Source organism: Rhineura floridana, chromosome 15 (assembly GCF_030035675.1).
Source record: "Rhineura floridana isolate rRhiFlo1 chromosome 15, rRhiFlo1.hap2, whole genome shotgun sequence".
In the NCBI taxonomy this organism is placed as follows: domain Eukaryota; kingdom Metazoa; phylum Chordata; class Lepidosauria; order Squamata; family Rhineuridae; genus Rhineura; species Rhineura floridana.
Genome location: NC_084494.1, coordinates 26,163,416 through 26,185,566, shown reverse-complemented (window position 1 = coordinate 26,185,566; position 22,151 = coordinate 26,163,416). Strand labels below are relative to the sequence as shown.

Sequence of the window (22,151 nt, the reverse complement as noted above, 5' to 3'; positions counted from 1 at the left end):
AATCTTCCATCACCCTGTTTTAACCAAATCATAGCCCCACTGCAGCCTTCTAAAAAAAAAGTAGCTAAGAGAGCTGCCCCCTCTCCTCCCTGTAACCTCAACATTGTTTGAGCTGTACATTTGTAAACCTATACACCCTCAACTTAAAGGATGCTCCTTAAGAAACAATAGCATTTCCTTCCAATAAAGTCTCTTAAGCTGGAAGAGTTTGATTCAGAGATCTGAAACTGCGTTGAATTCCTGGTGCCCAAACCCCCAACTGGTGCTGCAGACTACCTTTGTCTTTCATATTTGCATTGGCGGCAGGAATTCAACAGATGCAGCTCTCTCCATCACTGCATCTCTACACTAGGGAGAAAGCAGCACTAGTTACTCAAAGAGAGTTTATCCAGTGTAATAGCTACAAAGACTGAGCTGTGAACCAGGGAGCTGCACATTCAAATCTTACTTCTGCCAAGATAATAGCAGATCTTTTTAGGCCATCTGATTTCTCAGGCCCCAGCCTCTACACCAGGAGTGGGGAACTTGTAGCCCTCTGAATTTTCCTGGACCACAGCTCCCAAATCATCCTCTGACCATTAGCCATGCTGACTAAGGGTGATGGGAGTTAGAGGTCAATAAACATTACTACACAAAATGAAATAGGCCAGAAAGCCTGCATAACAGTGGAAGAGAGAGGGGTGCATCATCCAGGCCTCCTTTGCCTTGAACAACTGTGTGGCAGGCAGAAATTCAAATGATGTAGCACTCCCCATCACCGTTAACAGTATACCTACCAGAAGCTGAGGACCAAAGTCCTTCAGATGTTGTTGGACTCCAGTTCCCAGCAGCCCAAGCCAACATGGCCCAGTGGTCAGGAAAGATGAGAGCTGGCGGGCCACAGGTCCCCCACCCCTGCGATCTGTACAAATACTGTTATGAAAGGCGCAGTTGTCTAAAGCTAGAAGAGGGCCCTGCCTTGTTTCCTCACTAGTAAAGGATCGGGGCGGCTCTGCAAGCCAGCAGAAGGTTGGAAAGTCCACGTTGTCTGATCCCTTGCAGAGGCAATGCACGGAGGGAGAGGAGCCCTTCCCTTCCCTTCGGCAGCCAAACCTGTTCCTCACCTGCCCGCGCTGGCTTGGGTGTGGTCTGCGCTCAGTTCTATTTAGTCGAGAGGAGGGGCGTCCCCCGTCTCAGGTTTTTCCGGGTCGGGTTGGCTTGCCTGCATTTTATCCTTTCTGGGGACGGGGTAAGTAGTTGGGCTCTTTTGAGAGAGGAGGGGGAGTCGGGATCTGGCCTCCTTGAAGGCCGAGCTCTCTTGCGCAGGGGAAGCCTTTTGTTGTCCACGGTGCGGCTTGCTTGCAATCTCCTGCTTGGGTGTGCTCTTTGCCCTCTTTTTAATAAACATATAAAAGAGCAGTATGCCTTTTCGTGTGTGTGTGGAAAGGTGCACGTTTCTTAACAGAACTGGCAGGCTGAAAGCTAGCCCCTTCAAAAGGGCTGCTGAGAATTTTTCAGTAAAAAAGAGCAGTTTTATTGCATCCTGGCATCATCGGTGCAAATGTGCTCTTCGGATCTCTCTTTTTGCAGGGGGGGGGGTCTTCTCAGAGGCCTGCTTTAGCTTACGAAGCAAAACAATGGAAACCCGCGAAGCTAGATCAATCATGACCCGCGTTAAAAATACTGGTGCTTGTTTGTAGGTTTTCCGTGTTCTACAGACCCTCTGGTTATTGCAGAAGTGTCAACACAAAAAACCTGAAACTGATGTGGCCTGTCTAAACCTATGTGGTGTAAATACATTGTATATTGTAAATGCATTGCTTTGGATTTGGGATTGACAGCTCTGCCCCCATTATGTCCCACTCCACAGTACCTCACTGGGCTTGCTGTATGTAACCTGGTGCCTTTGCTGAGAGACCTTTTTCCAGCCAAATGTATTTGACAGATGGGCATAGATTGGTGATTAGGTTGACTCTTCCTTAGTTATGGTACTTCCTTGTATGTGAGGAACGGGCCATAATTTTAGAGCAGTCCCTGTGAATAAAGCCATTATGCACCCTTCCCATTTGAACTTAATGCACGGTGACGGGCCAATCTTGATAGGGATGCAACAGGGTTTTTTTATTGCCTGATGCGTGGAATCCAGGCCTGTTCCTAGAAGGAAACACTTCTGCATAGAATCTTTTGTGAAGGGCTGATCTTGATAGAATGCAACAATTGGTGGTGTTTTGTAGTGCCTGTTGTGTGGGTTCTGGGCCTCTTCCTAGAAGGAAACACTTCTTGGGATCTTTTTTGGTTGCAGCGATAAGAGAGGGAGGAATAATGCACAGCTTGAACTTCCAGAGCTGACTTGAAAGCCCCATTGGGTTACCATGGAGGGAATTACTCCATCCCTACATCTCAGTGACGCAAATAGACCCTCTGTGTTGTTGGTCACTACTTAAAATGGTGGCTTTCCACTTATTACTGAAAATGCCAGTGAGAGTGAAGTAGGACTCCTTAACTGTGATAGGTTGCTTAGGAAATGTGCCTGTATTCTCAGCCAGTGGGCTATTGTGATGCGCTGCTCTTTGGAATGCAACTGCCTGAGTGTCATGAAGCAGCTATTGGATAGTGCCTGTGACATCACTGAGGATGAGTGCTACAGCCTTCCTGTGTGGGACATTAGCACTCAGCTGGCAAAGATGGACTTAGAAAGGAGCTGCAATTGAAGGGCCAAGTTCTCACACATGGACTATGCATCTGCACTTTACATTTGAACCAGTTCTGAAACTGAATTAGTATACAGCTTCTTCAAAACAACTCCGGAGTGTTGTGAGTGACAAAATTCTTAATGTTTAAAAAAAACATAGGGTTCCATGACTGGGAGTGATTTCAGTTAAACAAACTTGAAGTAGATTTAAATTTGCTGTGTGTTTATATATACATGCATGCACACACACACACACACACACTGTCTGAAAGGGGGTCTTCAGACTTTGCCTTGAGACTTTGGTCCCATTTATACAGTACCTCTTCAGCTGACAATCCTCACATCCATGCTAGGCTCTTGTATTGCAAGAACACCAGATGACTAATCCCTTTGTCGAAATGCAAATAATTGCGTCACCTGTGGCAATAGTTGGGACAGCAATAGCAGTCAATTTTCCAAGAGTTGGGGATAGGTTTCAGATCTATGGTAGCAATTATGTTGCCGACTCTCTGGATTAGGTACTGCCAGGCTGACTGTGCATGTCTCTAGACAGGCATTGTTTCTTACAGTAATGACTTCTAAGCTGAGGTCTCTAAATAACCCTTCACTAGGCATACTTACAGGTCTCATCACCTTCTGCATGGATATGCTAATTAAACAAAGAGAATGTGCTTGCATGTCTATTCCTGAAATACTTTTACGTAAGCCTTACGCTTCCTGGCCGCCTGAATTGCAAAGTTAGGAACGAACATCCCTTGGACAATTTTTTCCCCCCAAAATGTGCAAAAGAGTCATTTAAGTGACAGGAGAACCTTAATCCCAGGTAATACCTTTATTAGGTCCCACCGAAATGTCACAAAGTTATGTGCAAGCTTTTAATATTTGCAAGCTGGATGTGAAAAAGAAAGCTACACCAGGAAGGATGCGGGAAGAGAAAAAATAGAGCATGATTAGTTAAAGCAGGAATGGGGAACCTGTGGTCCTCCAGATGTCATTGGGTTCCATCTCCCATCGGAAGGATGCCTGAACCAGGATCTGTGTTGATTTGTAGGAAGAGCACACAAGGATGGAGAATCAGGATCACCATTGTCAGGAGAGCTGGGAGAGAATGTCCAGGTTGCTAGCTGTGCCTGCATCCTCTACTGCAGCGTTTTTCAACCAGTGTGCCTCCAGATGTTGTTGGACCACAACTCCCATCAGCCTCAGCCAGCATTACCAATGGTCAGGAAAGATGGGAGTTGTGGTCCAACAACATCTGGAGGCACACTGGTTGGGAAAGGCTGCTCTACTGCCTCTGGAGGATGGAAATGCTAATTCTGCCATCCCTGCATGGAGAGCACATGAAGAAAGAAAATCAGATGAAGGGAGTGGGCTACCATTTAATGGGGACCCTGTAAGATCATTTAAATCCAGAATCTAAAGCCAGCCTTCCCCATCCTAGTACCATTCAGATGTTTTGGACCACAGCTCCCATCAGTCCCAGCTACATGGTGAAGGGTCAGTGATGATGGGACTTGTCCAGAACATTGGAGGGCACCAGGTTGGAGAAGACCGGTCTAAAATTACCTAACTGCACCACTGATACTACTGCACCATCAATTTGCCTTGTCCCTTTTTAATGCAATCTAAGCTACTGGCCATTGCCACATCAGGGAATTGTACACTAGTATTAGCAATGAACTCTTCTGCAAACCCTGCAAAGCTCATACCTTTAAAAATGTGCTTCTGATTAAATTCTGGGCCTCTCCCTTCAAAAATGTGCTTAAATTTTGGGCTAAAAGTCCCATAATGAACACTGACTCTGAAGTGAGCAGATTTGTTGAACTTGCCGAAACTTGTTTCCCTTTCACAATAATGCTGTCAGAAGGAATTAGTAACTTGAGATTTCCAAGGAGGTTATTGTTCTGTGGCTTGCCAACCAGATTATTGCCTTGGCACCCTATGAATTTGGACGCAAGAGGTGTAGTAATGTCCAACATTCTCTGCAATATTGCTGTCCATCCTGAGCCTTCCATTAATAAACCATTTGTGTCTATTTTGTTGTCTGCATCACATTTGTGGTTGCTGTAATCACTTTTCCATTGGCAACAACTAGATACTGTTGTTAGAGCTTATGTGTTCTATGGCAAGGATAGCCCAACATGGTGCACCCCCAGATGTTGTTGGACTACTACTCCCATCAGCCCCAACCAACATAAACTACACTTCCCAGGATTCTTTGGGGGAAGCTATGACTCAAGTGGAATAAATGTATGGTGTAACGTGGCCTAAGATATCTAGGAGATCAAAAGTTGCCGTTTATGACCATGCATAGCTCTTGCGAAAACAAGAACCACCCCAGCCCAATTTATCCACAGCCTGATCCAGGTGCTGGACACAATTGGCCTCTGACCCTAAAGCTCCTCAGGTTGTAGTTCTGGCTGCTTGGACAGTTTAGCTGACTGGAGAAACACGTTTCGGTGACCTTCTTCTGGTCAGACCTTTACACGGGGCAGCCTCTTAGTCTAACACCGCCACTGGCTCCTTTCTTTACCAGCAAAGAATAGTTATCGCACCAGCAAGGAACAGTTTAATATTTAGGGTTCATCTATCCACTTTCCCCACAGCTTTCTCCTGTCCTTGCCTCACATCTCCCTATCAACTGACTTTTCCTGCTGACATTCTTTTTCCCAACTGACAGCTGACTGTCTATTCTTCACTTATGAGAACCTCCAGCCAATCAGATTCAGTTGTTTCCCAGACCAATCGGAACAGGTTCACCTCATCCAGGCCCCGTCTATAAATACATCTGTCTCTCTCTCTCTCTCCCCCTCTCCAAACAGCTACCACTGAACACGCCTGCAAGGTACTATAAAAGCCCAAGGTCTTGAACTTCAACAGTTGCACTCTGACATTGACACAAGTCACAGAAATCTTTTCCAAAACACAGACATTCCTATACCCAACATGGCTCCACACACCTTTCTTTTGTATGCCTGGAATGTAGCCTCTTGTACAAAGTCTCACCTGTACCTCTGCTCACTTTTGCCTCCAGCCTCACCCGTCACTGGCTTGTGGTCCAAGGAAGGTTGCCCATGAAGGACTGGGTCCCTTAGCCTGAGAAAGCCCCCCCCCCCGCCTGGAGTAGATTCAAAAGCTTTTGACTTCTTCAAAATATTGTACTCAACCTTTGGCAAAAAGTTTGCTGCAAAGAGGCTGGAACTTAGGGTTAGAAACACTCTCTTTGTTCTGACAGTTCCATTGTGTCTCCACCTCTTCTGAAAATGGGGGCACATGATGCTAGTCAGACCCTGCCCCTTTTTACTGAAAAACTTGGTGTGGGGGCAGCTTGAGTGCCTTAAAAAAAAGTTTCAAAGAGATTTCGCAACTGATCGGCAGATCAATCTATTCCCCCTCCAGGTGTGGCTAAGATGGCTTGATCTGGTGACTAGTGTGTTTACAGCCTGTAGTGTTGTCTCATAGCATTGCATGGTTGACTACAGTTCATTGAACCAGAAGAATTCCAAAATTCTACTCAGAACAGCTTCATTCCATATGTGTTTGCTTTGCCCTGCTCCCCCAACCATGAGTGTCATTTCAATGTTACTGAGGACTAGCACCCGTCTGATTAAATGATTGATCATTCTGTTACCATGATTGCTCTGTTCTCCAGCTTATGCCAGATTGTAACATTTCTGTCTCTTAAGTGTGAGGATGAGGTGGCTCGTTTATATTTGTGCCCTGTCTCTAAGCTCCTGATGTTATAGCCTGCTTGGTTGCCCTGTTGAGCCATAAACACCAGAGTAACTTATGACTGAAGAAATGCTTCTATTCACTGATCTCTATCTAGCATCTGGGGTTTAGCCCTTCTAGGCATCCTGGAAGACTAAAGTGCTGTTAGAATGTTTGTTTTGTTTGGAATGTTCTCTACTAATTTTGTTTTCAGATTGGCTTGGGTAATCCTCTAAAGTTCTGAATGCTGCTGAAGTACAGACCTGTTCTGCTTGTTGCTCTTCACTCTCTTTCAGTTCTTGTCTTAAACCTCTTTAGAATATTTTGGTATAAAATGTGCCATATTTCCCATCTCTCCACAAATGTACACTGAGATCAGGATTTCCTGACATGATGAAAAAGAGCAGATTAAAACAATTCCTAATATTTAATATGCTGCCTTTTCCCCCTAAATTGGGTGGGGAGCCTTGAACCTGGTGGCTGAACGGCTGCTTCTCTGTCTGGTCCTTGGAAGCCTCCCCAGGCCACACCCCCTCTCCCTAGGCCACACCCTTCACTGGCCCTTCTTTGCTGCCTGTATTTTTTGCCTTGCTGGAAAGTGTCCTTGAACTCTGATAATGCCTCCTGCTTGTCTGGAGGAGGAGACAGAATGTGTGTGTGTGAAATTGACATGTGTGCTCCTACCTCCAGAATCGTCTCCAGAAGGTGGTGCTTGGGGAGCACTACTCGAGTCCCTGGGTACTCCAATATGGGGTCCCGCAGGGCTCAGTTCTGTCCCCCATGCTCTTTAACATTTATATGAAGCCGCTGGGTGAGGTTATTAGGAGTTTTGGAGTGCGTTTCCAGCAATATGCTGATGATACACAGCTCTACTTCTCCTTTTCATCTTCTTCAGGTGAGGCTGTCAATGTAGTAAACCGCTGCCTGGCCGCGATAATGGACTGGATGAGAGCTAATAAACTGAGACTCAATCCTGACGAGACTGAGATGCTGTTGGTGGGGGGGCTCTCTGCCCAGATGGTTGATGTCCGACCTGCCCTAGATGGGGTTACACTCCCCCTAAAGGAGCAGGTCCGTAGTTTGGGGGTCTTATTAGATCCGCTCCTGTCACTGGAGGCTCAGGTAGCCTCGGTGGCACGAAATGCGTTCTACCAGCTTCGGCTGGTAGCCCAACTACAACCCTATCTGGACAGGGAGAACCTCGCCACAGTTATCCATGCTCTGGTAACCTCTAGATTGGACTACTGTAATGCACTCTACGTAGGGTTACCTTTGAAGAAGGTTCGGAAACTTCAGCTGGTGCAGAATGCTGCGGCCAGAGTTCTTACTTGGACTAAAAAATCTGACCATATAACACCTGTCCTGGCCCAACTGCACTGGCTACCAATATGTTTCCAGGCCAGATTCAAAGTGTTGGTTCTTACCTATAAAGCCCTTAACGGTATCGGACCGCAATACCTGGTGGAACGCCTCTCCCGCTATGTACCTACCCGTTCGCTACGCTCGACGTCGAAGGCCCTTCTCCGGGTCCCAACTCATAGGGAGGCCCGGAGAGCAATAACTAGATCTAGGGCCTTCTCAGTGGTGGCCCCTGAATTATGGAACGCCCTCCCTGACGAGATACACCTGGCGCCTTCTTTGTTATCTTTTCGGCGCCAGGTAAAGACCTACCTCTTTGCCCAGGCATTTTAATTTTAATTGTAATTTTATTTTAATTTTTGTCTCAACCGTGTTTTTAAAATGTTTTTATTGTTGTATTGTACCTACACTCACTTGTATTTTAATCTGGTTTTATTCTGCTGTACACCGCCCTGAGAGCTTGTCGCTAAAGGGCGGTCTAAAAGTACAATAAATAAATAAATAAATAAATATGTGTGTGAAATTGACGTGTGTGTGTGAAACTACGTAACTATGTGAAATTGGCTGCTGTTCGGCCCACTTTTGCTTCTGATTCTGCCCACCATTGGCATGTGGCCTCCAGAAAGTTGCCCAGAAAAGAATGTGGCCCTCAGGCTGAAAAAGTTCCCAAATCCTCAAAAGTGTTTTGCTTATATAATCTCACTCCTGCTAGAACTTTGTGAAGTGACTCCTCCTTTAAGATCAGGGGAAGGGCAACTTGCTTAGCCCCTTCCTTTTGGGAATAGAAGTTCCCAAGGGTCTTCTTCATGGTGTCCCCCTCCTTCTGGAATCAGTTACTTATTTGCAGAGTTTTTCAAACTTCTTCCCCCCCCCCCGGGGACCATTTCCACATTTCCCCCTTCTGAAGAAAACCTTGTGATGTGTCAGGTCTGTATTTTACACAGGGTGCCAGCCTGGTCTGTTAGCCTTTGTTAACAGCATCAAAAGGCCCATCTATTTCAGCATCCAGTTTCCCACACTGGGCATCCAAAGATGCTTCTGGGAAACCCATGGGTATGGGAGCAATTGCTCACTCCTGCTGTTGCTCCCCAGTTATTGGTATTCAGAGGCATAGTGCTTCTGATCCTGGATGTTTCATATAGCAAATAATGCATATAATGACTAGCTGCCGCTGATAGCTTTATCCTTCATGAATTTGAATTATTTCCTTTTAAAGCCATCTGCACCACCGGCCCTCACCCCATTTTGTGACACTGAATTCCATAACAGCTGTGCACTGTGTGATCTAGTATTTCATCTTGTTTGCCCTAAAGCTCTGTTTCTTAATCCTCTCCAAAATCTTCCTTTTGTTACTGCTTATCTCTGTTTCATGTGTTGTCTGAACACTTCAAGGACTCCTCCTGCAGGCCAAGTTTTATAGTGCCCTCCAGGTATTTTGGACTGTGATTCCCATAATTTTGGTCCGTTGGCCATGTTGACTGGGGCTTGTGGGAGTTAACAACAACTGGAGAGCCACCAGGCTGGAAAAGGCCATTGTGGGGAGACTCCATGGTGACGGCCATGCTTGTCCACTGATACATTTGAGAACCCCTAATAAACTACAGATGTTCTCCAGACCACTGTTTGGAAAAGCCTCTGGTTTGTATTCAATGTCAGTCGTACTCAGAGCAGATGCATTGAAAATAATGGACATGATTCACTGGTCCATTAACTTCAGTGGGTTTACCCTTTGTTGAATACAACTCTTGGCCTTCTGAGATTGGCGTTAGCTAATCTCTACATCCTGTAAGCACACCTTGATGATAACACTCATTCAGTTGTTTAATATGGCTAAATATGCTGATTAGATGTTTTGGGGAGGGGGCATGTTATTGTTCTAGGATGCCCAGAATTCTTGCAATAGACAAGATAAAATTCATAAGGAAGTTGCTTTATATCAGGTCGGACCATTTGTCCATCTAGCACAATATTGTCTACACTGATTGGTGGCTGCTCTGTAGGATCTTGGGCAAGATCATCACCTACCTACTTTGTCCTGCATGCAAATCATATGCTCTTCTCCTGGGCTATGTGGTTTTCCCTTGCAAAATAAGGTAGTGTCGCTGGCCAACCTCGCAATGGCATATGTTGTAAGAACATGGAGATGGATAAGTTATGGAGGATAAGGCTTCTAGCCACAATGACTATGTTTCATCTCCACTGTTGGAGGCACTATGCTTGTGAATGGCCAGTTGTTGGGAACTGCAAGTGGGGAGAGTGCTGTTGTGCTCAGGTGCTTGTTTTGGACTTCCCGTAGGCATCTGGTTCACTGATACGAGAACAGGATGCTGGACTAGATGGGCCTTTGGCCTGATTCAGCAAGGCTCTTCATATGTCCTTACAGGGGAAGGGTGGGCTGGGAAGCTGCATCTATTTTCCTCCTTTGGCTCTGGGAGAAGGGGGGCATGAATGGAGCAAATGTTCTGGCCCATGGCACACAGTTCTATTCCGGTCCCAGGCGTAAGGCCTGAAGGCATGTGATGCCACCACTTTGCTGGAGCTAAGCAGGTCTTAGTCAGGTCTGTGCCTGGATGGGACACTCCTTGAGTAGGAAGCACTTGTATACTGCCTTAGGGTCTATGAAGGAACAAAGGTGGGATATAAATACCCGGAAAGTAAAATAAGTAAATAAATTATCTCAATCTTCTTGTTCCACAGAGCTGCACCTCTCACTACACACCAGTATGAAGTTCACTGCCACCGAGATCCTACTGCTTCTAGTGGCTGGTAAAGCTCTTGGAGTCATCCTCGCATCCTCTGTTGAGAGAGGCCTGGACCGATGGACTCAAGAGCTTTCTTGGGAACAAGTGTCCTGATCTGTCCCTCCCCACCTTCTGCTCCTTGAAGCTGGCACTGAAGGAGAGTACCTGTTCACTGGAAGATCACAGCCACCTTCTCTTCTGTGCCATCTTGCTCTGAGGGTTTGACCTCTAAGATGGTTCCATGCCTCTCTTCATATGTGCAAGTCCTTAGCAGCAGTTTAATCCCCCCATCTTGTGGGCTGTGAGAAACTCAGGTCAGGCCAACTTAAGCAAGCAGGCCTCTTTCCTCTAGAGATGAGTCTTTCTTTGGTGACAGCCTCTCTCAGTATATGGAGTGGGAACAATCTGCAGTCATGATAAAGGGTCAAGCTGTATCTTAATGTTATTCAGGTCCATTGAGAGATGTGGGTGGAGTGGCTCCTTAACCATACCTGCCCTAACCATATTATCTTTCTGCACTGCAAATAGCAGATCTGAGTTGGGAACCAGACTCTAGTTATGCCATCACCTAGGAATAACTCTTTCCATTTTCTTCTCTAGCATTCCCTGTCCTGGAGGCCAATGATCCTACAGGTGAGTAGCTTCGTAAACCTCATGTGGTTTTAATGTATCACTGTAGATGTGTCAGAAGACCTCTTTAAAAACATGAATGGGGAAGTGGTGGCCCTCCAGATGTTGTGACTCCCATCAGCCCCAATGAGTATGGCCAATGTCAGGAATGATAGGAGTTGTAGTCCAGCAACATCTGGAGGACCGCAGGTTTCCCACCCTTGGTTTATAATCTGAGAGTGAGCCTTACAGTTCTAATCAAGACCAGGTTAATCAGCAAAACCTTGCAGAAATGCTTTAGGCTGCTCTGTAGACTGACAGCACATGCAGCCCTCCTGCTTGGCTGCCTTCTCAATGTGTGCTGGGGGGACAGGGCCCCCCACAGAGGATTTCATTCTGGTCAGGTGAACTGATCATGATTGAGATGTGTTGACCTTCAAAAGGGCAGTCCAAAGTCACCTTAGGTAGCGCTTTACGGAAGGTGGGATATAAGAACAGGAAAAACAGGAAAAGCTGCAGGGCCAAAGAAATGGTACAATCCAAACAAGGGATTGCTTGTGCTAACTCCAAAACTTTGTGGGAACCATTTCAGTGTTTCCTATCCTAGTGTTGAAGCATTGAACCAGTAGTGCATCTTTGGAAGGGCAATCAGCAGCACATCTAGGTTCTTTCCATTCTTACCTTTTTTTTAGATGTGAATCTTAAAGATAGGACATTCTAACTTCTTTTTCCCTCTCTACCCAGATCCAAACAGCCCCTTCTATTATGGTAAGTCCAGTTCTTAGCAATTCAGTATAATCCATCCTGAATCTTCTGGGCAAGAACAATTGCACCTAAACAGATTGGGTGAGTATGTGTTTCATCTGTCTGTGTGCAAGAACGCAATTGTACAGCGGAAGAGACCCATTACAGTTCTATCAGTCCCTATCTCCCGCAACTCCTAATTGCAACAGTAGGTTTCTCTTCTATCCTTTCCACAGGTGTGGGGAACCTTTGGCCCTCCAGATGTTGCTGAACTACAACTCCCATCACCCCTGACCATTGGCCATGCTTGCTAAGTCTGATGGGAGTTGTAACTCTGCAACATCTGGAGGGCCAAAGGTTCCCCGCACCTGGAATAGTCCCTTAAGACAACTCTTCTATATCTCCCTACCTGCCCACCCATTCCCCCCCAAAATCTCCACCTTCCCCTTCTTTCTGCAGGAGAGTAGGTACAGGTTGAGTCAGCCTTTCCTAACCAGTGTGCCTCCAGATGTTGTTGGACCACAACTCCCATCAGTCTCAGCCACTGGCAATGCAGGCTGAGGCTGATGGGAGTTGTGGTCCAACAACATCTGGAGGCACGCTGGTTGGGAAAGGCTGGGTTGAGTGGGTGGGAAAGAGCTTGCTGCCTTACTGGTAGATCACAGAGTGAAGAGGTAGGTATCACAGACAAGGCTAAACATCTCTTTTGTCTTGCAGACTGGCACTCACTCCGTGTTGGTGGCTTGGTCTGTGCTGGTATTCTCTGTTTTCTTGGAATTGTTATCCTACTGAGTAAGTGGATGCAGAAACTTGGGAGGTGGGAGGGAAGGAGGTGATTTAAGGAGGTTATTGGCAATCGTTGATACATTTTGGCCTGGCTCTCACTAAGGTGCTAAACCTATGTCTGGGCTATGCCACCTCATACTCCATTGTGTGCTGTGTCACATGATTGAATCATCTTCCATGCAAAAAATAAAAAGCCCTTCCACATAGAAATGGCACATTCAGTAGAAAGTGAGGCTGGAACCTTTCATACAGGTCAGTCCTGTGCGGAGGAGCATTCAGTCATAGATGCCACCCACCCGGCAGTATTTTATTTATTTGCAGTGTTTCTGTACTGCTCTTCATGCAAATCTTCAGGCAGTTTGCTACAGTAGCGTGTTATCATTATTACCACCTACCCTTTATTAGGGCATGTTAGAACAATTTAAAATATTAAAACAGTTTAAAAAAATTAGTTACTGGAATAAAATGGGTCCTGAAAATATATATCTCAGGTGTCAAAGGCCAGGGTAAAGAGGTGCATCTTCAGCATGTGGCAGAAGCTATATAATAAAAATGCCAGATACTCCTACGTGGGGAGCGAATTCCACAAACCACCGCAGAAAATGCCCTCTCCAGGGCCACCATCCCTTATCCTCTGAGGGCAGCAGAACTACCAAGAGGGCTGATCTTAACACCTGAGACAGTCTGCAGGGTAGGAGATGGTCTTTCAGGTGGTATAGGCCAGACATGGGATTATATTGTGTATGTTCATTCTCATATTATATATGAAAATGGAAATGGACGGCCTTCAAGTTGATCCCGACTTATGGCGACCCTATGAATAGGGTTTTCATAGTAAGCGGTATTCAGAGGGGGTTTACCATTGCCTTCCTCTGAGGCTGAGAGGCAGTGATTGGCTCAAGGTCACCCAGTGAGCTTCATGGCTGTGTGGGGATTCAAACCCTGGTCTCACAGGTCATAGTCCAGCTCCTTAACCACTACACCACACTGGCTCTGTCCATCTGTCCATCTGTCCATCTGTCCATCTGTCCATCTGTCCATCTGTCCATCTGTCCATCTGTCCATCTGTCCATCCTCTGTCCTCTGTCCTCTGTCCTCTGTCCTCTGTCCTCTGTCCTCTGTCCTCTGTCCTCTGTCCTCTGTCCTCTATCCACCCACCCACCATCTGTCCTCTATCCACCCACCCACCATCTGTCCTCTATCCACCCACCCACCATCTGTCCTCTATCCACCCACCCACCATCTGTCCTCTATCCACCCACCCACCATCTGTCCTCTATCCACCCACCCACCATCTGTCCTCTATCCACCCACCCACCATCTGTCCTCTATCCACCCACCCACCATCTGTCCTCTATCCACCCACCCACCATCTGTCCTCTATCCACCCACCCACCATCTGTCCTCTATCCACCCACCCACCATCTGTCCTCTATCCACCCACCCACCATCTGTCCTCTATCCACCCACCCACCATCTGTCCTCTATCCACCCACCCACCATCTGTCCTCTATCCACCCACCCACCATCTGTCCTCTATCCACCCACCCACCATCTGTCCTCTATCCACCCACCCACCATCTGTCCTCTATCCACCCACCCACCATCTGTCCTCTATCCACCCACCCACCATCTGTCCTCTATCCACCCACCCACCATCTGTCCTCTATCCACCCACCCACCATCTGTCCTCTATCCACCCACCCACCATCTGTCCTCTATCCACCCACCCACCATCTGTCCTCTATCCACCCACCCACCATCTGTCCTCTATCCACCCACCCACCATCTGTCCTCTATCCACCCACCCACCATCTGTCCTCTATCCACCCACCCACCATCTGTCCTCTATCCACCCACCCACCATCTGTCCTCTATCCACCCACCCACCATCTGTCCTCTATCCACCCACCCACCATCTGTCCTCTATCCACCCACCCACCATCTGTCCTCTATCCACCCACCCACCATCTGTCCTCTATCCACCCACCCACCATCTGTCCTCTATCCACCCACCCACCATCTGTCCTCTATCCACCCACCCACCATCTGTCCTCTATCCACCCACCCACCATCTGTCCTCTATCCACCCACCCACCATCTGTCCTCTATCCACCCACCCACCATCTGTCCTCTATCCACCCACCCACCATCTGTCCTCTATCCACCCACCCACCATCTGTCCTCTATCCACCCACCCACCATCTGTCCTCTATCCACCCACCCACCATCTGTCCTCTATCCACCCACCCACCATCTGTCCTCTATCCACCCACCCACCATCTGTCCTCTATCCACCCACCCACCATCTGTCCTCTATCCACCCACCCACCATCTGTCCTCTATCCACCCACCCACCATCTGTCCTCTATCCACCCACCCACCATCTGTCCTCTATCCACCCACCCACCATCTGTCCTCTATCCACCCACCCACCATCTGTCCTCTATCCACCCACCCACCATCTGTCCTCTATCCACCCACCCACCATCTGTCCTCTATCCACCCACCCACCATCTGTCCTCTATCCACCCACCCACCATCTGTCCTCTATCCACCCACCCACCATCTGTCCTCTATCCACCCACCCACCATCTGTCCTCTATCCACCCACCCACCATCTGTCCTCTATCCACCCACCCACCATCTGTCCTCTATCCACCCACCCACCATCTGTCCTCTATCCACCCACCCACCATCTGTCCTCTATCCACCCACCCACCATCTGTCCTCTATCCACCCACCCACCATCTGTCCTCTATCCACCCACCCACCATCTGTCCTCTATCCACCCACCCACCATCTGTCCTCCATCCACCCACCCACCATCTGTCCTCCATCCACCCACCCACCATCTGTCCTCCACCCACCCACCCACCATCTGTCCTCCACCCACCCACCCACCATCTGTCCTCCACCCACCCACCCACCATCTGTCCTCCACCCACCCACCCACCATCTGTCCTCCACCCACCCACCCACCATCTGTCCTCCACCCACCCACCCACCATCTGTCCTCCACCTACCCACCCACCATCTTCTGTCTCTCTCTGTCTCTCTATCTAATCTATCAGTGCTACCCTTCAAGCAAAATGGTTTCCACAGTGATTTTAAACCCATAGTAACAACAACAGTAAGAAATCATTATAAGAAAACAAACTAGATTTGCTTCTTCCATTCAGGCTCAGCTTTAGAAGGGATTGCTCACTATCCAAATACCCCTCAATAACAGTGCTTTTTTTCAGATATCTGTATTATGTATGCATGTATTTGCTTACTTACAGATAGTATCTGCTGGCCCTACTATTAGGCAGAGTGGTTTTGGGTATTAGGAAAGAGTAGCAAACTGATAAGTGATTTCAGTTTATAATGATTGTTTTTACTACCAAGGAGAGGTGCATTGGCTGGGGCTGATGGGAGTTGTAGTCCAAAACATCTGGAGGGCACCCAGTTCGGGAAGGCTAGCTAGTCTGCAGTTTTCCAAGATAGCAGGCAGTGGTCTTCCCCACCTACTCCTGCTCCCTGAGCTGCTTGAAGCGGAGACTGGCTTCTCTTTCCCATGCTGATCATATGCGGGACTTTTTGCATTTTGGCAGCAGCTGCTGCTGCTGATTTTGCCTGATCCTTATGCTGGCTTTTTTCCAGGTGGAAAGTGCAAATGCAAACCAAAGAGAAAAAGCAGGTATGATGAGATCCCTCATAAAGGTTGTGGGGTGGGGGCAGTTGGCAGGCACCCCAGGTGGCTCTCAGCAGATGGCAGAGTGGGAAAGGTTCTGCTGGGGTGAGAGTTGGCATGATTTTGGAGAAAGCAAAGTCCGACTCCCATGATCTTAAAAACTGGAAGGAGGGATGTTGACGCAGGTTGCAGTTCAATGTCAGTAACTTATCCTCTCACTTTCTAGCCTCAACATGGTGCCAAAACGTCCCCTTGCAGGTAAGTGCTCCTTTTGGGAAGGTGAAACTCTGGTAGTCTAGTAGAAATGCCTTTCACCTGCCATGGGTTATAAAGGGTTAACATTTCTGGAAGGTGGGAGGAGGGTGGCATGGGAAGCCACTGTAGATGCAGCCTAGAAGGCCTGGGCAACCTCCATCCCCATGCACCAGCCATCAGAGCCCAAGTGCCCCAAATGCGCATTCTGCGTTGGAATAAATTTTGCAGTGGGAAAAGAGATCAGGCAAATACCTGCGTAATCTGGGCTTGAGATACCACGTGGCCGTTCACTCCAGAACTCTCTGGCAAAGAAGAATCCAAATGTTGTATTTTTGTTGATTTTTTTAAAAAAGTGATGCTCTGCTGCTTGTTGAAATCTGCCATAGGAAGGTAGTTCAAGTGCGATAGGGGAGCGGAGGTGTGTTTAACTACTGTGCCCTCTGGTGGCTGCTGCAGAGTGCTTAGCTGCAGTGTTGGCTGAGCAGGAGGGGTGTTAACTGTTTCTTTGGGGAGGGGGGCCTTGCTAGTGACATCCCCAAATCTTTGCCCTACAGCGAAATCCAAAGTGCTTTTGCAACAGCGAGATCGGAACATAGGAAGCGGCTTTATATTGAGTCAGACCATTGGTCCATCTAGCTCAGTGGAACTAACACTGACTGGCAGTGGCTCTCCAGGGTTTCAGGCAAGGAATCTTTCCCAGGCCCACCTGCAGGTGCCAGGGACTGAACCTGGGACCTTCTGCATGCAAGGCAGATGTTCTGCCACTGAGCTATGGCCCTTTTCCTGATTACAAGGGGGCGTCAATAAGCCTAGTGGATTTCCTATGTATGGTCGGTTCGGAGGGAAGCGTGTTAATAAGACTGACACATCCCATACATCACCAGTTTTGGCGAGGGCAGGTAGACAGTTCTGAATTCTATTGTGGCAAGAAAAGGTATCTTGAATATGCTTTGCTGTCCGGTTCTCTCTGTCTCTCTCCCCTGTAGGAGAAACCAGTGAATGCTGAGGGAAGATAATGGCTGCTCTCAATAACATATCGCCAGCCTTGCTTTGAGTAAAAGAAATGACTCCCTTCTCAACTGGTGGCGATAGGCCGATTCTTTTAATACTGTTTTGGGCCCTTACACCTGTTTCCTGTTTGTTTGTTTTTTTAAATATAGATATATAATAAAATGTTGTTGTTTTTCTGAAATGAATTGTCTTGAGCTGTGCTCAGAGGATTTTGATTTAAGGCAGGGGTGGGGAACCTTGGGGTTGGGGGCTAAATGTAGCCCTTCAGGACACTCCCGAAGCCACCTCTGTCACGACCTTTTTGCATGTTTTTGCCTGGCTGGAAAGTGTCCTTGAACTCTGATCATGCCTCTTGTTTGTCTGAACGGAGGACAGAAAGGGATATGTGAGTGTGTGTAGAATCTAGCCTGTTGTACAAAGGTAAAATTTACTTCCTTTGCTCTGCCCACTTTTGCCTCTGGCCCTGCCCACTAGTGGCATGGAGCCCTTGGAAAGGTGACCCGAAGGGAATGTGGCCCTCGGGTTGAAAAAGTTTCCCCAAACCTGATTTAAAGCCCAATCATAGTGTGACATCTCTCTTGCAGAGACCAGAGGCATGTGCACCCCTTAAATTTACCAGATGTGGATACAACATGAGAGAAGGGAGCCCAGTCTCCAAAGCTTGGTGTCTTTTCCTGTGGAAATATCCCAACATTTCCAGAAATGCCAAGCAACACGGGGACGTTGCACATAGGACATGAAATTGGGCTGAGAAAGGAAAGCGTGTGTCTTGCAGGCAGCACAAGCTGTTTCCAGGAGAGTCCTGCTCATCCTCTAAGAAAGGAGTGGGAAATTCCAGATGTTGTTAGGACTCTCAACTTCCATCAGCCCCAGCCAGCTTGGCCAGGGACAATGAGATTTAGGAGTCCAACCACATCTGGAGGGCCACAGGTTCTCCAGCCTTGTTTTAGTGCCTTTTGAGTTGCACAGAGTCTGGAGGCTAAAATCGTTTGAGTTACATAATTCACAAGTTTGCAGATGGGTAGATCATCAGCCAAGGCACCCTGCCCTTGGTGGTGGCTGGCTCCTCTGTAATGTCCTTTCTTGGGACCCCAAAAGGGCCCTCACATGCTCCCTGCAGATCTGAAAACTTTTTAAAAATACATATTTTGCAAGGCCTTTCTTGACTGATCTTATGCTGGTTGAGTATGTTTATAACTGATATGTTTCCAAACGTTGCTTATTGTGATGTGTTGTGGCATACATGTTTTGAACTTTGGGAGGACTTTGTCCTAAAAGGCAAGAAACAGCTATCTGAAAATGACGTAAATAATAAACATGCTGTACAGAGCCAACTCTCCTTTTGTAAATTGCTGTGTCTGTGCATTTGAGCGAGAACCAAGACCCCAGTAAAAGGAAAAGTTACACTGATTTCATAGGATGCAGACTTCAGATTTTTGTATAGATGTTTTCTTTTCATTTGACAGTTCCTGAATGTGTGTCTCTGCAGTTCCTACACCTTTGAACGTGAAGCCTTGGAAAGCAGATGCATTTCTGCAAAGCATTAAATCCAAACGTACTCCTTAGCTGGGCCTCTAAGGGATTTTGCTCAAGTAATGAAAGTGTTACCATCAACTCCTTCGGCATGTCTTGTTGACAGATGCTCTGTCTGCTTGGGTCAATGGGTGTATTGCCTTGGCTTGAGGATCTGCATATTTGTGAAGCTGTGCATTGTGTAGCCCAGATATGATTCCATTTTGTCCACCGTGAGATATCAACAACTTCTTGAACATTAATCTTAATAGAAGCGTTGAAAATTTTGTTCTGTTTCAGCTCCAACTTTGTACATCCTCTAACAGTCTAACTTATCAGTCCCTCTATTGCAGGGAGAAGGAATCTGTGGCCCTACAGATTGTGTTGGAGTTTGAACTTCCATCTGCTCCAGCCCACACGAGCAATGGTCAGGGGTGGTGGGAGGAGTAGTCTCAACAAGGTCAGGAGGATTACAGTTCTACATCCCTGTTATATTAATATGTATATTTCTGTTCTCTCTTCATACCCCTTTCAAGCCTACATTTTGTAAACATACTTTGGATGCAATCCTGGAGTTATTTCCAAGTAAGAATACATATGGTTGGGATTGGCATGTGGGAATCATCACCTTGCATAGCCAACAACAGGATTTTTGGGAAGCATCTGGCAAAGATCTGCCAGCAGGCCGCTTCTCGAGGGCTGGAGGAAAGGATGACCTGTCCTCACTTCATGCTGGGCTTTTGAGAAGACAGGAAGCTGCCTTATATCAAGTCAGACTGTCAGTGCATCTAGCTCGATATTGTCTACACTGACTGGCAGCGGCTTTTTAGGAGATGCCAGGGATTAAACCTAGGACCTGCATGCAAAGGCGATGCTCTGCCACTGAGCTTACAGCCCTTTCCCCAGTCCTTTTGGAAGGTTTGAGCACCTGAAGTCTCTTACGTGCTTCTTTCTGGAATTTGGTGCAAACAACCTCCCATGTCTTCCCTAGAACCCCCTAAATCTTCACTCTGTGCTGGGCAGCTCCGAGCCATGCACCTCTTGATGAGGGGAGTGTTCTGTGAACCTACCAGCCAACACTGAAGCAAAACATTTACCAGTGGCTACTAGTCATAACGGTTATATGCTATATTCAATAGCAGAGGCAACAATGCCAGTTGCTGGGGATCACGAGAGGGAAAGTCCTGATTGTGCTCATGTCCTGCTTGTATGAGCTTCTCATACACACCTGGTTGGGCACCTTTGGGAACAGAACGTTGGACTAGGTGGGCCTTTGATCTGATCCTGTAGAGCTCCTATGTTCTGAAGCCACTTAAGCTTTCAGGAAGTTGCCTGGCAAATGTAACAGGGCTATGCAACGGTGTAGCTTCTTCAGATTTAACTTTTTTCTTCTTCTGACTTTCCAAGGAGTCCAGAGTGCAACGAAAATGGCAGTGCGGTATAGGCGCGCTGGGCATCTGCCCTCCTTGATTGGACCTCTGGCATGACCCATCTATGTAACGCCAATATTCAAAAAGGGATCCAGAGGGGATCCCGGAAATTACAGGCCAGTTAGCTTAACTTCTGTCCCTGGAAAACTGGTAGAAAGTATGATTAAAGCTAGATTAACTAAGCACATAGAAGAACAAGCCTTGCTGAGGCAGAGCCAGCATGGCTTCTGCAGGGGAAAGTCCTGTCTCAGTAACCTATTAGAATTCTTTGAGAGTGTCAACAAGCATATAGATAGAGGTGATCCAGTGGACATAGTGTACTTAGACTTTCAAAAAGCGTTTGACAAGGTACCTCACCAAAGACTTCTGAGGAAGCTTAGCAGTCATGGAATAAGAGGAGAGGTCCTCTTGTGGATAAGGAATTGGTTAAGAAGCAGAAAGCAGAGAGTAGGAATCAACGGACAGTTCTCCCAATGGAGGGCTGTAGAAAGTGGAGTTCCTCAAGGATCGGTATTGGGACCTGTACTTTTCAACTTGTTCATTAATGACCTCGAATTAGGAGTGAGCAGTGAAGTGGCCAAGTTTGCTGACGACACTAAATTGTTCAGGGTTGTTAAAACAAAAAGGGATTGCGAAGAGCTCCAAAAAGACCTCTCCAAACTGAGTGAATGGGCGGAAAAATGCAATTCAATATAAACAAGTGTAAAATTATGCATATTGGAGCAAAAAATCTGAATTTCACATATACGCTCATGGGTCTGAACTGGCGGTGACCGACCAGGAGAGAGACCTCAGGGTTGTAGTGGACAGCACAATGAAAATGTCGACCCAGTGTGCGGCAGCTGTGAAAAAGGCAAATTCCATGCTAGTGATAATTAGGAAAGGTATTTTAAATAAAACAGCCGATATCATAATGCCGTTGTATAAATCTATGGTGCGGCCGCATTTGGAATACTGTGTACAGTTCTGGTCGCCTCATCTCAAAAAGGATATTCTAGAGTTGGAAAAGGTTCAGAAGAGGGCAACCAGAATGATCAAGGGGATGGAATGACTCCCTTATGAGGAAAGGTTGCAGCATTTGGGGCTTTTTAGTTTAGAGAAAAGGCGGGTCAGAGGAGACATGATAGAAGTGTATAAAATTATGCATGGCATTGAGAAAGTGGATAGAGAAAAGTTCTTCTCCCTCTCATAATACAAGAACTCGTGGACATTCAAAGAAGCTGAATGTTGGAAGATTCAGGACAGACAAAAGGAAGTACTTCTGTACTCAGCGCATAGTTAAACTATGGAATTTGCTCCCACAAGATGTGGTAATGGCCACCAGCTTGGATGGCTTTAAAAGAAGATTAGACAAGTTCATGGAGGACAGGGCTATCAATGGCTACTAGCCATGATGGCTGTGCTCTGCCACCCTAGTCAGAGGCAGCATGCTTCTGAAAACCAGTTGCTGGAAGCCTCAGGAGGGGAGAGTGTTCTTGCACTCGGGTCCTGCTTGCGGGCTTCCCCCAGGCACCTGGTTGGCCACTGTGAGAACGGGATGCTGGACTGGATGGGCCACTGGCCTGATCCAGCAGGCTCTTCTTATGTTCTTATGTTGCATTTGGGAAACTGATGCAGAGCAAGGAATACGACTCCTGAGCCCACAA

General features: G+C 47.1%; 1 protein-coding gene across 1 annotated transcript; it reads left to right on the top strand.

Annotated features, from left to right (window-relative positions):
• The first annotated feature begins 1,055 nt into the window (after window positions 1–1,055).
• On the top strand, window positions 1,056–17,744 carry LOC133370545 (FXYD domain-containing ion transport regulator 3-like). Its single transcript, XM_061597008.1, has 8 exons — window positions 1,056–1,228; window positions 10,439–10,507; window positions 11,083–11,115; window positions 11,836–11,859; window positions 12,553–12,627; window positions 16,267–16,303; window positions 16,524–16,555; window positions 17,539–17,744. The coding sequence occupies exons 2-8, from the start codon at window positions 10,465–10,467 to the stop codon at window positions 17,556–17,558; spliced, it is 264 nt and encodes an 87-aa protein (XP_061452992.1). The 5' UTR covers window positions 1,056–1,228; window positions 10,439–10,464; the 3' UTR covers window positions 17,559–17,744.
• Window positions 17,745–22,151: the final 4,407 nt, after the last annotated feature.

Excerpts from the sequence above, each read along its gene's own strand:
- LOC133370545 (XM_061597008.1), top strand. The coding sequence starts at position 10,465 with ATGAAGTTCACTGCCACCGAGATCCTACTGCTTCTAGTGGCTG. Across the intron at positions 11,116-11,835 it reads GGAGGCCAATGATCCTACAG|ATCCAAACAGCCCCTTCTAT; the intron begins GTGAGTAGCTTC and ends CTCTCTACCCAG. Across the intron at positions 16,304-16,523 it reads AAACCAAAGAGAAAAAGCAG|CCTCAACATGGTGCCAAAAC; the intron begins GTATGATGAGAT and ends CTCACTTTCTAG.